General features: G+C 51.7%; 1 protein-coding gene across 3 annotated transcripts in view; it reads left to right on the top strand.

Annotated features, from left to right (window-relative positions):
* Window positions 1-1,185: 1,185 nt before the first annotated feature.
* Window positions 1,186-15,990, top strand: part of LOC123053726 (diacylglycerol lipase-beta) — a 17,025-nt gene continuing 2,220 nt past the window's right edge. Inside the window, exons 1-12 of one of the 3 annotated variants that reach the window (XM_044477259.1) lie at window positions 1,186-1,846; window positions 2,762-2,900; window positions 3,256-3,475; window positions 3,639-3,739; window positions 4,540-4,661; window positions 4,736-4,827; window positions 5,850-5,955; window positions 6,394-6,548; window positions 7,790-7,908; window positions 8,422-8,567; window positions 8,899-8,996; window positions 9,119-9,685. In XM_044477259.1, the coding sequence (XP_044333194.1) occupies window positions 1,352-1,846; window positions 2,762-2,900; window positions 3,256-3,475; window positions 3,639-3,739; window positions 4,540-4,661; window positions 4,736-4,827; window positions 5,850-5,955; window positions 6,394-6,548; window positions 7,790-7,908; window positions 8,422-8,567; window positions 8,899-8,996; window positions 9,119-9,685 (2,360 nt within the window). In that variant the 5' untranslated portion in view covers window positions 1,186-1,351. Of the gene's footprint in view, window positions 1,847-2,761; window positions 2,901-3,255; window positions 3,476-3,638; window positions 3,740-4,539; window positions 4,662-4,735; window positions 4,828-5,849; window positions 5,956-6,393; window positions 6,549-7,786; window positions 7,909-8,421; window positions 8,568-8,898; window positions 8,997-9,118; window positions 9,686-15,990 lie in introns of all 3 variants that reach the window. The other 2 variants (XM_044477260.1, XM_044477258.1) reach the window with 2 other exon arrangements.

Raw genomic sequence — 15,990 nt, 5'->3', positions numbered from 1 at the left:
TCTCTCCCTCCAGTCCAGCCCGCGAACCTCCATAGCTCTATCCAATCTGAGAATGACGTAGTTTGTGACCGCCATCTGGATTTTAATGTTACCAATCTTCCTTTGCCCCCAAGCTTGAAGGGCGGAGGTGGTGCTCCTGAGCAGCACATTGAGCCTCTTGAAAGGATCAAATATGTCGTCCTCGCACACCCAAGCATCTTTCACAGCTTGCTCGAATCCCTCCAACCGGGTCCAAAAAATCTCGAACCGGAACCTGCGCTTCGGACAGAATGGGGCAAAAGTAGATAGGTGAAGCGGCGCGTGATCCGAGATGTTGGTGGAAAGGGCTTGAAGCAACACATCCGGGAAGTTGAGCTCCCAATCAACGGAGACTAAAACCCGGTCGATCTTGGTCATAACCAGTTGCTCTCTTTCGTTAGACCAAGTGAAACGCCTGCCATGCATGTAGATCTCCTTGAGTCCGTTATTGTCCACAAACGCCTTGAACTTCCTCATCATGCCCCTACTGAGGTTGGAATTACTCTTCTCTTCCGCTCTAATGATCATGTTAAAATCTCCTAGCACCATCCATGGGCCCGGGGACACATCCCTTCTATGTTGTAGCTCCACAAGAAACTGGGTCTTAAGCTCGTCCCCTTGAGGGCTGTACACCACCGACAACCACCATTCCGAGCCATCTTTGCTGTGAACCAAGCCAGAGAGGAAGTTTGTGTCCCGAGTAATGTTATTGATCACCAAGTACGAACTATCCCACCCCAAAAGGATGCCACCCCTCGTGTCCAACGCAGGTAGATAGGCGAAACCAAGCAGAAAAGCATCCAGCCGCGCTCAGCACCACCGCAGCACTGGAGCTCATTTCGGGAGCCGGTAGCACCTCCTTGCCAAACAGCGCCGCAATCAACCTCACGTGTTGCTCCCGCAACGGGGAATCGAAGATCTCAGCTAACTCAGCAATGGTGTCATCGTTGCCTTCCAAATCTTCCGGGACCAACCCAAGATCTACAAAAATTTGCAATCACTGAGAAAAAGAACATAGAAATCGTTTCTTCAATTGCACGCATGGTGGTGGTCCTGCTCACCGATCATGAGCCTGTGATCTCCACCAACTCCAAAAGTCCAGCTATAAAACGGCAGAAAAAGAAATTCTGAAGCAACAAACTGCCAGTCAGCAACAATCATCAGCTAATTTAAAAAAAAAAAGCAACAATCATCAGCTCAGCCAGCCTCAACCTCGGAAACGTCCCCGGAACGAAGTAGCGAATTCAGCAGGCGGAGGCCGACTCTTTCTCCCGGTTTCTATTTCCGTCCCCAACCACCCGCGACCCCCGCTTTCCATGGCCGCCGCGGCCGGATGATGTCTAGAAAGCCGCTCCTCCCCTGCCGCGGGCCCGCAGCCACCCCTCCCGCCCACCTCCTCCTCCCAATCCGCCGCCTCCTCCTCCTCCCCCTCCCCCGCCGCCGCTCCTCCCCGCCGCCGCCGCTCGACCGACGGAGGCCCACCATGGCCGGCGCCGGCCAGTCCGCGGCCCCCGCGGCGGCGGCGTCGGCTGGCGCCGGGTCCACCTCCTTCCATGTCGGCATGGTGCGGGTCGTCTCGTTCCTCGTCGGCGGCCTCAACTGCGCGGTGCTGCTGCTCGGCCTCTACCTCATCGACGCCGCGCTCCCGCCCGGCTGCGGCTGGGGGCTCGCGCTCGCCGCCGTGCCCGCCATGGCCGCCGTCCGGGTGCTCGCCATGCTCGGCGCCGCGCGGGCCCAGCACGCCACCGCGGACGCCATTGCTCGCCGCCACCTCGACGAGGCCGCCGCCTCCGTTGCCGAGGACGCCGTGGCCCGCCACGAGATCAGGGTGAGGCTCAATCAATCAAGCTCCTGTTGCTGGTTTGGTAGATTTGACCTTTCTGGTGGGTGGCCCCGCAAAAGTAGGATCCTTTCCGGTAGGTGCATTCCAGGTTGGATTATTCGGGTGATTTTACTTAGATTTCGATTGCTTAAAACACAGGTCCTTGGGGTTTCTATGCATCTGTGAGTGCTTAAGATTCAGGATAGTTTCAGCTGGTGTTGAGTTGCTTCGGTCATTGTTATGAATTAGCTTAGTTGTGATTTGTAAGGTGGGTTTGATGCAGTTGTGGTGTAATTGATGGAAGATATCAGCTGGCAATGCTGCTATGATGGTGTGGCTTTGAATGAGCTTAGAGTCTGGTACTCCTCTAGTGATAAAAACTAGACAATAATGAGGTTGCAGTTTGTGGCTTTAGTTGAGCTTACAGTCTGTTAAAAACTTGATTTCATGCACAAGTTTGATAGGACAGGTAATTTTGAAATGCTCTTGATGAATGACAAAGATATCATTGACGATTGTGGTACCCAACTTTGTTGTTGAACACAAGTGCACAAGATTATGTAGATTCATTTGTCCTGTCAATCAGGGCTAACTTATTTTTTTAATTCATCCATGTCCAGCTCTAGTGCTAATTTAGTTCAACCTCATTGCTGCTGCACGCTACCATAGTTGATCGCCAATTGGGATTTCCCTAAGCCCCTCTAATGGGATTGAGCATTCCATGTTTACACTCTGTCGGGGATAATAGGGCTGATATGAAGGGATAAAAAAGAAGGGCTAAAGGAATTACGAAAATAAGTAAACAGGTTAATGATGGGATATGAACATTTATTAAAATGTGGTTGTTTAATTTGAATTAGATCTGAGAAGAGTATATTTTCTACCTATTTATCACATTGCTACTTCCATTTTGCTGAACAGGTGAGGTATAAACGCTGGTTGTGGTGGACTAGATTTGGTATGGCTGTTGGTGCATTGCAGCTGGTTGGGGCAATTTATCTCATGTTTGTCATTGTGAGTGATCTTCCCAACGAAAGAAGACCCACGTCCTGTTTCTTTGGTATGTTTGAGTGGTTGATATCACTTATCAGTTGTATATTCTAGCTTTGAATCTAGCCCTTTCAAGACTTTGTTTGCTATAAGCTTACTACCAAGAAAACCTTGTTCATATAAAATATTTGTTGAATATATTTGTTTGGATTTTCTAGATGACTTTTTAGTTGAACAGTACAAAGGGCATGCTACTTACTTTTTGTTGCACTTGGTGTCAATGTGAATATACTGAATTAATACTAGTAAATTATGCATTCTGAGTAGGACTTGTGTTTTATCCAGCGTCCACTTGCCTAAAGTTTCTTTGCTTCCATATGTCTATCTTGTGCTCCAATAATTAGTTTGCCTTGCTTGTAATCTAGGACAGGATGGAGCTGAGCGGGTCTCCAGACGAGCATTAATTGCTTCTTTTCTTATCCTTTCCTGGGTTGTGGTCATCCTTCAGTGCTTCACGGGTTCTGATGTATTGAGATGGCGATCATTCTATGCGACACATGATATGGCATGGAAAGCTCATTACAGGGAAGTGTTTGATCATGGAATTCGTGAGGCTATGTGCTGCCTAGGACGTGCAAAGTATTTGTAAGTCTATATCCGGTATCAACCCACCTCCTAGGAGGTCTTCCATCTTTTCAATGAAATGAAACGCAAAGGCCTTTTGCGTTTTCTCGAAAAAAAATTTACACTGTGAAGTTTCAATATTAATATATCTGTTTACTCTAGTTCCTCTTATGTGCTGATTTAGAGCCGTATTGGAAGAAGATGAGGTATATTCTGTGGCAAGACTTCTGGGTGAATTGGTTGCATATCGTGCTTCTGGGACTGGCCATTTGGAACTCTTAGCAGGTTGGCTCTCCGTCTCGGTAATTTCATATCAAATATATGTTCGGTGGCCTATTAGGATTTTCTAATCATTTACACTTCCGCCTAACCTGCATAAATACACTGAGAGCTTGATATCTACCTGCCCAAAGATGTGCATAGCCATATCAATACTTCATCCAATAAAGAATATATAAGTTCTACTACGATAATCCAACATATAATTCACGTTTTAGTAATCACCTGTTTGCAGTATGCACTTTAAGTGTGTGCAATCTGTCCAGTGTCCACTTCCACCTCAAAAACACGACTTCTATATAAAACCAATAACTTGAATATTTTTATTTCCTATCCCTTGACCCAGAAAACTGGAGAAAATGTTCTTATAAGTAATCGAGCTTTGCTCAGGCATATATAGGACTATAACTTTGTATTTCAGATGATGGTAACTTTGTTGCACAAATTTAGAATACACAAACGATAATATTGTAATTGCATATATTTGAAGTTGGCTGCAATTTGTTTTCTACACAGAGTACAGGTGGGCTTGGTGCCATTTACTTGATAGAAAATGTAAAACCCGTAACATTTCAGAAAGAATACCAGAAGAAAATGATGCTCAAACTGTAGCTCCATGGCCACCCTTTTCTCCTGTCTCCTAATTCAAGTAGTTGCTTTCTTACACTGGTTAGGCTAGGCAGCTCCCTTGCTATATCCATAGATGGGTAAGTCCAAAAGGACATGGATTTACCCCTAGTATTATATTATGTGCTCCATTAGTATTAACAGCATAATAAAGATCTCTTCTATGGTATGTATTATAGGGCTTGCTCTATTGCAGAAGCATGGGAATTTGCCTGATTTGCAAACTGACCTTGTGGAGGCACCTCATAAGCTTATGCGAGAAGCTGCTGTTCTCCATCCTTTTGCTGAAGCATGTTACACGGTTGGGCACTATCTAACTTGGACATATTTCCTATGCATGCTTGCTTTGTATGACATGGAAAGGTATAATTGCAGGGTCCACTTCTTGATGTCGGAAGAAACCCCATTTTGTTTCCATGTGCATGGGTTTATCGACAAGGCGTTTTAACTCCATGGGCGCGCCTAAGGTATTTACCATGCCTTTTCTCAGTTGTCTGTTGATTCTCAAACTCCCCTCGTTTTCTGTTATTACTTTGTGATCTTATTTTCGGCAACTTCATCTGGAAAAGCCCGAAAGAGGAAAATAACTGACACCCCAATTCGATGTTAGAACTGAGCTATGAAAGACTTGTGTCTTTCAAATATCAGATGTTTGAATGCTGTTGGAATTTGGAATTGGAACATAACTGGGTGAGGTGAGGTCTCTCCCAATAGAGTCGTCGCCCTCTGGATCTTGTAGAATCAGGTTTGAGGCACTCATACCTCGAAGGCCACGACCACCATGGGTTCCCTGCTGACTGGGCATCCTTGTCCACCGCCTCCTCTGGCACTTGGCCGCCGTTGCCCTTTTTTGCCCACCACTGCTGTCGACTGTGCCGCCACTGCAGGGTCCTTGCCCATCGTCGCCGCCGGTGACTAGGTGCCGCCTCCCCTAATCTCTGGCGAATGTGCTCCATGCCAGACAGCGCGGCCACGCCGTGGTATTCCTGGTGCACCACACCGCGTTGAGCAGGATGTGTGGTTGTCCGTGTTTGGCAGGCCAAGGACGTCAGCACGTGTGTGACCCAGCTAGCATCCAAGACTTAGCCGCCTGTGTGATTCCATTCCATTTCTTTGGCAGCCAAACACGATTTGGATTTGGACGGTACTCCATTTCTGTACTCTTGTTTCCATAACTGACTAAACAGAAAATTTGATTTGTCAACCCATTTGATATCTTCTTGAAATTGCATTGGACCTCCATTTCTCCAAACCCAGTTCAGTTCTGACATCCAAACAGATCCTTAGTGAATTAAACTAAATTTTACTGTTCTCTTTGTCCTCATTGGTCTGAAGTAGAAAGTTCTTGTTATACACTAGTGTTCTTAATCTAAATCAATGTTGTATGCACATCTTCATGATTTGTTGATCTGTGGTATTTCCTAAAAGCAGAACAGTTTATGCTGTTCTTTACTTACATAACAGTTACTACATACCAATCTCTGTTCAGGCGTCCTGCACTTGATGGTGATAACTGGTGGCGAGGGCATGCTGCAGCTTTCCTTAGATTTGTTAATATAGCACCTACAGCACTTGTTCGAGGCCGTGTTCGTCAGGTAATGCCATATTGATGTCGAATAAAAGTGGGATTGCATAATTATTTTAACCATTTACAAATAGCACTGGTAACATAATCTATGTTTCTCTGCTGACACCTCTTCTCATTTTGCACTCATTTACATTTAGCTGACCCTTGGTGGCCAGTTTCTGTATTCTGCTTATACTTGGTGGTTGTTTTTCGTGAACTTTCGGGGATTAATTCGTCCTTTTAGAGCATACTAATAGTCTAATATACATCATCTAACTACCCTGAGTAGCTGAGAACCTAAAATTGGTGTGAATGATCCATTGTGTTTGCCATTATGTGCTGAACTTTTCATAAGACTGATTCACTTCAAGCAAGGTGTCATGACACAGTTAAAAATGTGGCAGAGAAAATAACGCATTGAAATCTTTTAAGAGTATCTGATGATCACCTTTATTCAACGATGCAGAGCAAGCGTGAAGCTGCTTACTTTGTTGTGGTCCTCCATGACAAAAAAACTGTTCTTATTGGGGTGCGTGGGACAGAGACACCAGAGGATCTCATAACCGATGGACTATGCAGAGAATGTGCTTTTACTATGGAAGATTTGGATGGACTAGTAAAGTACGTTCGTCTTAATAGCCACCTATTCTGTTCTTACCTTATCCATTTCTAGTTATATTGTTCAAAATAGCTTGTTTACATTGTGACCACCTGCTCTGAGAGAACACATGTAAAAGGTCTATTTTGCCTTTTGGTTCAAAGACATGCTCCAGTGTATTGCTCCTTTGCTCTATACATGGTGCTGCTAGACCTGTTCTTTTTTTAAAATATATTTTGCACTGTGCACCAATTTTAGCCATGTTGAATAAATCCACATTATGTGATATTTGAACTTGTTAGGTTGTGGCGTCCTTGAATTTGTAAGGCTGAACTCTGATAGCCTTACATAATGGAGGAGTATTTGAATAAATAATGATGAACCAGATGGGTTAAAACAATGGCTGATCTTGGTGCACAATTGCAAAATGAATGAAAGAATGAAGGACCCGATCAGACCATGTACAGAGCAAAGGAAAATAAGTTGGACCATATCCTGAACCAGAGGGCAACATAGACTTTTCACATGCGTTCCCTCTCCTATTAGCTCAAGAAATAATGTTTGAGTGATTCCTGTGTGCTCTGGTAAATAACCCGGAATTTGCAGTGGTACTGAGCAGTTGACACAAAATAAGTGTCCCATAGCCGATTTTCCCTTAATGTGTAGGCTGTGGCTAGTGTTTGTAACCTCAGCTTTGGAGATTGCTTGCCATAGCACATAGGGTTAGTATCTAAATTTTTATAAACGTGAAATTTGGTCCAAGAATTTTAGTTTTATTGATTTTGATTGTTGAACTCCTTTTTTGTTCTATACAAATTTCTTGATTTTTTTTTATTTCACATACTTTTCCATCATTACCAGCTTCCCAACTATTGCATAGCTGGTTGTTTGCACAGTTAAACAAAATGGATATTGTAGTGCTTTAGATTAATATATTATTAGGATTTGTGATAAAATACACTTACTGTAGCAGTGAAATTTTGGTGAAAAGGCTCATGTAGTGCTTTGAACATCATCATTGCCGTAGTCCATAATGCTGCTTGTAAGCTCGTGGTATGGTAAGGTAAATCAGATAATTGGACTTAGTGACTTAGTGTGGAATTATATTTCAGTAGAAAAACTGATACAAAGAATAAGTACTGAGTTGAGGAGCCAACTTAGAGGTTTGAGACCATTTAACTGGACTACTCTATTTTTGGGGGTGATATCCCGTATCCACAACCCCTTTTGTTTTTCACACTTTGCTAATTTTTATCTTCAGTAGTGAAGTATTACCTGTAACTACAAGGGAGAAAGTTATTTCTACATTCCCGCACTATGGACATGGTGGAATTGTAGAGGCTGCTCGGGAGCTTTTCATGCAACTCAATGACTGCACAGGAGGTTTGATTTTTCAAATAAAAATGTTTATAACTTAGTTTAGTTCAGCAATTCAAGTTCCAGTATCTGAAATGGCTTAATCATGCTCGTGTCTGCTTTCTGTAAATACCTTGTAATCTTGTATACTGCATGTTTCAGTATATTTCACTGTATTAACTATACTATACTTAAACATGCTGGGTACAGTGCTGGTACAAAAAGTATGCTACTCCCTCCGATCCTTATTACTTGTCGCAGATTTAGTACAACTTTAAAGTTGTACTATTTTTGGATCGGAGGGAGTACTATTTTTGGAACCATGCCATCCAATTGTTATTGACTAATAGTACTAATTTTAATTTTCTTCTGTATCACTATTTGATTTGGTTTGCAACATAACTATACTGCTCATTACATTTGATTTCGTTTTTACTAAACTATCACCTGGGATTGGAAGACTAGATGCAATATGTGTTTTTATTGACCACTTTACGTGAAAGAATATTTGTGGTGATTAATCTGTTCTCTCTCTCTTAGATAATGGCAACTCAGAAAACACGTCCTCCAAAAAACTTGGATTTCTGTCTACGCTAGTCCAGGAGGGCAGTGAGTGTCATGGATATAAAATTCGTCTCGTTGGACATTCTTTAGGAGGCGCTGTTGCTACAGTCCTAGGAATGATGGTAAAACATGTTGAACCGTCACTGTTATTTGCGTACACATTTTTTTGTTAATTATATTCCTTTTCCACTGTCATTCTTATTTTAACTTCCTGGGAACTGAACTGTAGCCCAATAGTGACCATGCAGTTGTGTCACTCCACCCACCAGTGTACTCCTGTTGGGCAAATTATGCCCTTGGTTACTTAATGACGAAACTTTATATGCAGAATAAATCTTTCACCAACACATATGATTTCACTTGCTGTTTTCTACCTCTGTTCATGATCTGTTTTATATCCTACCTGTAGATGCTGATTAGTGGCTCTTCAAAGCTTAACTTGTTCTTGAACAGCTTTTTGGCAGATACCCAGATGTGCATGTGTATGCTTATGGCCCACTTCCTTGTGTGGATTTGATAATAGCTGAAGCCTGTTCACAGTTTGTTACCACGTAAGAGTAAACTGGAAGCTGTTTTATAGCCTGATTTATCCATGGAACTTCCATCCTTGATGTGAGGTCATCTTAACAAGGTTTATTAGCATCTTTCACTGATTATTTCCTCTTTCTTACAGCATTGTAAACAATGACGAATTTTCTTCTCGCCTTTCAATCAACTCAATCCTCAGACTACGATCTGCTGCAATAAGTACTCTTTCAGATAACTCTCCAGATGATACAGCAATGATACAAAAACTTGCTCGCAGAATTTTGAATGCAAACAAGCATCATGAAAGGCGGTCTCCACACCAGGATGCATTATGCAATACTGAGCCAGACCTTCAAGATTTGCAAAATGGCTTGGGTGCCTACAATGGACCCAGTTCTTCCATAGATGAGCCCAGAAGCTATCGAAGCCTACAAATTGATCAGGATGTCCGGAGGATTCCACTTGATGGGCATGATTCCGGTTTGGAAGAGGCTCAGGCATCTTCTGGGGAAATACTAGTTGAGTCTCGAGAGATGTTTCTTGCAGGCTTAATTATTCATGTGGTGCGGAACAGAAGAAGCCTCTTTCCTCTTTGGAAATGCTGGAACCCTCAGGAAGCTGAACAACCATATAAAGCTGTTTTTGCGAAAAGAGAGAACTTCAGGGATATTGCTGTTACTCCTTCTATGTTCATGGATCACTTACCATGGAGGTAAACTGAAATTGTTTTTAACCAACTACAGCTAAGACTTTACGCTGCAGGCAGTTTAGTAAAGCCATTAACCTCTTACAGTCATACCTGATATAGTAGCAAATGCTTTGTAACTAGTAATTCGAGCGTTACTACCTTTCTCGGGGAGGATACAGCATACACATACCATTATCCATAGAAATGACATTTTTTTCGAGAAAACACAAAAGAGCTTGCATTTCATTGTATTGAAAAGAAGGGGGGTTAATAGTTACAATCCTCCTGGGAGGCGGTTACAGTTCGGGGTGAAGATAGTCTAATGGACGTCCCAGGTTTGCGGGATGATGGCTCTAAGCCCTAACGCGCCAGCGGCAGCCCAAAGGGCGGCCTCCTCCTTGATCTTTGTGAGCAAGTTAGCAACGAGGGGGCGGCCATGATTGAAGACGCAGCCGTTGCGGTGCTTCCAAAGCATCCAGGGGACTAGCAGGACCGCAGAAGCGAGGCCTTTGCGCATGGGCTTGGGCACGAGCTGTCTTGTGGATTGCCACTAGTCGTTGAGGGATGGCACTTGAGCAGGCGGGGGGCATGGTACCCGGAGCCAACTGAGCACCTCATGCCAGATCTGCCGAGCGAAGGTACAGCCAAGGAGGAGGTGGTTCATGGTTTCGGGCGCCTGGTCGCAAAGGGGGCAACGCTCGGGGTGTGGCAAGCCGCGGCGGGCGAGGCGGTCGGCGGTCCAGCAGCGATCCAGGTGAGCTAGCCAGTGGAAGAACCTGACACGCGGCGGCGCCCAGCACTTCCAGGTGAGCTTCCATGCGTCGCAGGCGATGGAACCGTGGAAAGTGGCGAGATAGGCAGATTTAGCCGAGTAGATGCCGTTCGTGCTCCACTTCCAGGTTAGGCGGTCCGGCTCCGCGGAGAGAGTAGTGTGCTCGATCTTGTGCCATAGCTGTAGGTACTGCCCAATCTCCTGGAGCCCCACGACGCCTCGGATATCTTGCGCCCATCGGTTGGCGAGGAGGCCGCCCGCCACGGTTTGGAGCTTACGGCGGCGCTTGGGGACGCACGCGTAGAGGTGAGGCGCGATCTCGCGAACGGAGCGCCCATCAATCCATCGGTCCTCCCAGAATAAGGCCTGCGCGCCGTTCCCAACTGACATGGTGGTGGAGGCGAAGAACGCGCGATCGTCGTCGTTGAACTGCAGGTCCAGCCCAGCCCTGCCTTGGTCTGTGCGGCTGAACCACAGCCACCCGTGCGGAGCGCGAGGCCCGTGCGCGCTAAATCGCAGACACCCAGCCCGCCGAGAGCGATCGGCCTAGCGACGCGCTGCCAGTTGACGTGGCAATTGCCGCCGTTAGCCTTCGCACGCCCGGCCCAGAGAAAGCCTCGTTGGATCTTCTCAAGCGCCTTCAGGGTCTTCTTTGGGGGGGCAAGCACGAGCAGCTGATGGATGGGGATCGCCGCCAGGATCGCCTTGACAAACGCGAGGCGGCCTGCCTTGTTCATGAGGTGCGCCTTCCAGCAAGGTAGCATGCCAGCGGCCTTGTCTACGACGGGCTGAAGCTGGGCAGCAGTGGGTCGCCGCAGCGTGAGCGGGATGCCCAAATAGGTGATCGGCATTTCAACCATGGGGCAGCCCAGCAGGTCGAGGGCCGGCGCGGCGTCCTCCGCGTCGCCACGGATCAGGGTGGCGAAGCTCTTCGAGAAGTTGACGTGGAGGCCAGAGGCGCGCCCAAAGAGCTGCAGGATGCTCCTGACGGCGGATGTGTCACCCAACGTGGGGTGACAGAACAGGACCACATCGTCCGCGTAAAGCGAGACGGATGGGATCGGGCGCCGGGGGTGGAGCTGCTGCAGGATGCGCAGCTCAGTGGCGCGGCGCAGCAGGCGGCCCAGCGTGTCCACAGCGAGGACGAAGAGATGGGGCGACATGGGGTCGCCTTGTCGTAGTCCTTGGCGGTGCCAAATGGGTGGGCCTGGCTCGCCGTTCATGATCACCTTGGTGCTGGCCGACGAGAGCAAGATCGCGAGCCAGCCCAGGAATCTGGTGCCAAACCCATAGCAGCGTAGGACGTCGAAGAGGAATGGACAGCTGATCGAGTCGAAGGCGCGAGTTAGGTCCAGCTTGAGCAGAACGCGTGGCGCGCCAAGTTGATGTAGCAGGCGCGCCAAGTTGACTGCCGCACGAGGACGAAGTTGTCATGCAGGCTTCTTCCCGGGATGAACGCGTTTTGGCTGGTGCTGACGAGATCGTTAAGCTTGGGCGCTAGCCGGAGCAAGAGGACCTTGGCAAAGATCTTGGCGACGAGGTGGATGAGGCTTATGGGCCTGTAGTCGCTGAGGCCCCTAGCATCCGCGCGCTTCGGGAGCAGCGTGAGGAGCGCCTGGTTGAGGCAGCTGAATCCGCGCCCTCGCACGCAACTCGTAGAGTTGCTGGAAGACAGCAATGAAATCCTGCCGAACAGCGGGCTAACATGCGCGGAGGAACTCAGCGGTGAAGCCGTCAGGGCCGGGGGCCTTGCGCGCGAGCAGGAGCTTAATGGCGTTCCATATCTCCTCGGCGTCGAAGGGAGCCTCGAGGTCGTCCAGGTTGACAGGCGAGATCAGCGCCTCAAGCTCTAGAGCGCACTCACAGGGTGGCGTAGAGCCCAGGAGGCCATCGAAGTGCGCATACGCCGCAACGGCCATGTCGCAGGGGTCCGTGACCACCTGCTCGTCGACCACAAGGCTGTGGATCCTGTTCTTCTGCCGCCGATACGTGCACTGCCGGTGAAAGAAGGACGTGTTGGCGTCCCCGTCCTTGAGCGAGGCGAGGCGGGAGCGCTGCCGGGCAATAGTTCGCTCGAGCGAGGCGAGGCCGAGGTAGGATGCCTTGATTTGCCGGCGCAGCCAGTCCTCATGAGGAGACAAGGCTCTGTAGTCTTGCGCGGTGTCGAACTTGAGGAGGAGCTCCCGGGAGATCGCAAGCTTTAGGCGCACATTACCCACCGTTTTGGCACTCCAACTTGTGAGCCCGCGCGCAGTTGCTTGCATGCACAGCATGAGGCGGCGGAAGGGGTCGGCATCGCTCACAGAATGCCAAGCGGCCTGCACGGTGTCATGAAACCCATCCATGCGCGTCCAGAAGTCCTCGAAGCGGAAGCGGCGATGCGCCGGCGGCATCGGCGAGCAGTCGAGCAGCAAGGGGCTGTGGTCGGAGACGACCGAGGCGAGGCACCGGAGGTGGCATTCACCATGCAACTCCTCCCAGTCGGCGGTGCAAAGGACACGGTCGAGGTGGACCAGTGTCGGGGGCGACTGCTCATTGGACCACGTGTAGCGGCGACCGTTGAGGTAAATCTCCTTGAGCGCCAAGTCGTTGATGGTGCGCCGGAAGCGGCCCATCATGCGTCGGTTGACGTTCCGGTTGTTCTTATCTTCGTCGCGATATATGAGGTTGAAATCCCCACAAATCATCCGAGGCCCTGCGCAGTCCATGCGTGTGTCGCGGAGCTCCTGCAGGAAGGCGATCTTGGCCTCGTCCGGCTGCGGTCCGTAGACCACGGTGATCCACCATGGAGTGCGAGCGCTGGAGGGGGTGGAAACGCGGGCGGTCAAGGTGTTGGCGGTGAATAGGGGGTCAGAGATGACGATCTCCCTACTCTTCCAGGCCAACAGGATGCCGCCACGGGTTCCTTGCGCGGGCAGGTACACGTAGTCATCAAACTCCGAGCCGAGGGCTTCGAGGACAGTCGACGAGCAGATCAAAGCCATCTTAGTTTCTTGCAAACAGACGAGGGATGCATTGGCAGTTACAACAAGCGACTGGACAGCAGTACGACGTGCACGTGCGTTGAGGCCGCGCACGTTCCATATCAACACTCTAGGGTTGTGCTCGATGGGGATGAGGTCGACGAGGGGGGTGGAGGCGAAGCTAGGCCTCGATCGGGCTGCCCGCGATCACCGTGGTGATAGGCGCGACGGCAGGATCCGCGGGGAGCTCGCGATCCACCAGAGCGGCGATGGCCGATAAGACAGACAGGGGGATGGGCGCGGCAAAGAGGTCGTCGTACGCCTTCATCTCCGCGGCTGTGATCTTCTGGTTGACCCCAACGACCCCAAGGGTGCGCAAGATGTGGACTTGGGCACGTCGCTCGGCCGTGGGAGGGGCGACGGACTTGCGGGCTGCGGTCGCGGCCGAGCGCCCGCGGCGTGGGGAGAAGTTGGGGGGGCATCTCCTCGGTCGCTTGCCAGGGATCGGAAGAGCTGCGTCGATCTGTTTGGTGGCCGCCGCGAAGAAGTCGCCAAGGGTCCACGTCGTAGGAGCGGCCGCGCGGGGACGGGACCGGCACATCGTGATGGGAGGCGAGGCGAAGCGCGTGGCCGGGCTGGGGGTGGCGGGGGACGCCGCGTGGGCGACGCCATCCATGAGCGCACCATGTTGGGCCTCCAGCCCCACCTCGACATGTGGGTCCTCATGCTGGGCTTCATGCTGGGCCGTGGGGGGTTGGGCCGCGAGGGGGGCCGAGGGAGCATCCTTGCGCAGCACGCCAGCACTGATGGGATCCCCAGGACAGGCCCGGTCGTGGGCGGCATGCTGGGTGGGCTCCAGCGGTGGGGATCTCTCTGTGGACCGGTCAGCTGGTGACACGGGGCGGCCAGGAGGGGGCGGAGGCGGGGCTCCGCTTTGCCCCGACAGTGGATCAGGCACGGGGACCGAGGCCAGGGAGTCCGGGACCTCGTTGTCGAGCGACAGGCGGTCCGTGGAGCCATCCCGATCCCCATGCATGCTGGGATTGGCCACTTCTGGTGCAGCCGCGACATGGGCGAGGTCATCCATGCAGCGCGGTGGAGCCGGCCTGGCTGGTGCTGCAATGTCGGGGCGCGCAGCCGGGGAGCCAGAGCCAGCAGGCGTCGTGACGCGTGTGTCGGGGCACGCGGGAGGGCCACTCGGAGGGGAAGTCGTACTGGACGCTCCTGTCGCCTTCTGACGCCTTCCGCCCCGCTTTCCCCTTTTGGAAAAGCGACGAGGCCGGCTTTGCCCGTTGGCAGGGGGCCAGGGGTCCATGGTATGGCTCGCAGGGCGCATCGGCGTCGGCGTCGCGGTGGCCGTGCGGGGACGGGGGGCGGTCCATCCATCGTCGACGGCGACACCATCAGCCCGGCGGCGGGGGACGGGGGCGCGCCAGCCAGTGGAGTCCATGGCCATGCCATCAGCACGGCCGTCGTGGTCGCCGGAGGTCCGACGTCGCTTGCGGCCGCGGCTCGCATCATGCCCGCGTCCAGCGTCCCCATCGCGCTCACCAGGAGCGTCGTCGCTCGGGCCGCGGTCACGGCGGGCAAGGGGCGCGGCAGCTTGGCTGGCCGGAGCGTTGACGGTCGTGATAGACACGGGGTAGACGAGGGTGTGGATGGAGGGCGGGCCGCGGTCGCGGGCGGGGACAGGCTCCACGATCTCGAGGATGGCCGCCCGGCGGATGGAGGCCGGGTCGCGGGTGCGCGCCGTCAACCGGAAGGTGGCGAGGTCGGTGCGGGAACGCGTGCTCGGGTGGAGCCGCTCAATCCAGCAGCTACTGCCGAGGAGGTGTTCCGCCGTGGACAGGTGCCAAGCCTGCGCAGCGATGCCGCGGAGCTCCAGCTGGACACTGAGGTCAAGGGAGTCGACGACGGCATGTGCGAGCTTGCTCCAGGGGCGGATCGACAGGGTGAAGCCGGGCCCGTTAATGAAGTGGTCGCCGGCGAGGCGGTCCATGAGCTCGCGGGTGGAGAGGATGACGAGGAAATCCTCGGGGTGGTGCGCGTGAATGGTGAAGTCGCCGGGCTGGAGGCGGAGGGAGGAGTACAGAACCTCCTCGACATCACCAGGGGTGACCACCGGCCCGGCGCCGGTGATGGAAACGACCATCCCGCGGCGCAGAACCACCTCGGCCTCCTCCATCTCCATAGAACGCGACAGGATGATGCGCACCGGGTCGACAGGCGAGGCGGTGGCGCGGGCGGGGTCGGCAAGTCGCGGCGCGGCACCTCCGGCGCCGGCACGGAGGGGGCAGCCACGACAGCGAGGGCAGCGCGCAGAACGCCCTTGTGGTACTTCTTGCAGTCACGCGAGCCATGGCCGGGGTAGAGGCAGCGACGGCAACGGATGTCGTTGGTGCAGTCGCGCACAGGGTGGCCCGGGTCGAGGCAGCGAAAACAGAGGCCGGCAGACGCCTCCGGGGACGGGCTGCGGCGGACCTGCGGCTGAGCGCACGGGGCGGTGGCGCGGTGCGCGCCACGGCGTCGATTCCGGCGGCGCGGGAGCTGGAAGCCGTCCGCATCCACCACCGGGGCGCCATTGGCGCGGTGGA

Source organism: Triticum aestivum, chromosome 2D (genome assembly GCF_018294505.1).
Source record: "Triticum aestivum cultivar Chinese Spring chromosome 2D, IWGSC CS RefSeq v2.1, whole genome shotgun sequence".
Classification (NCBI taxonomy): Eukaryota; Viridiplantae; Streptophyta; class Magnoliopsida; order Poales; family Poaceae; genus Triticum; species Triticum aestivum.
The sequence above is the reverse complement of the archived record's forward strand: the minus strand, read 5'-3'. Positions and strand labels throughout refer to the sequence as shown.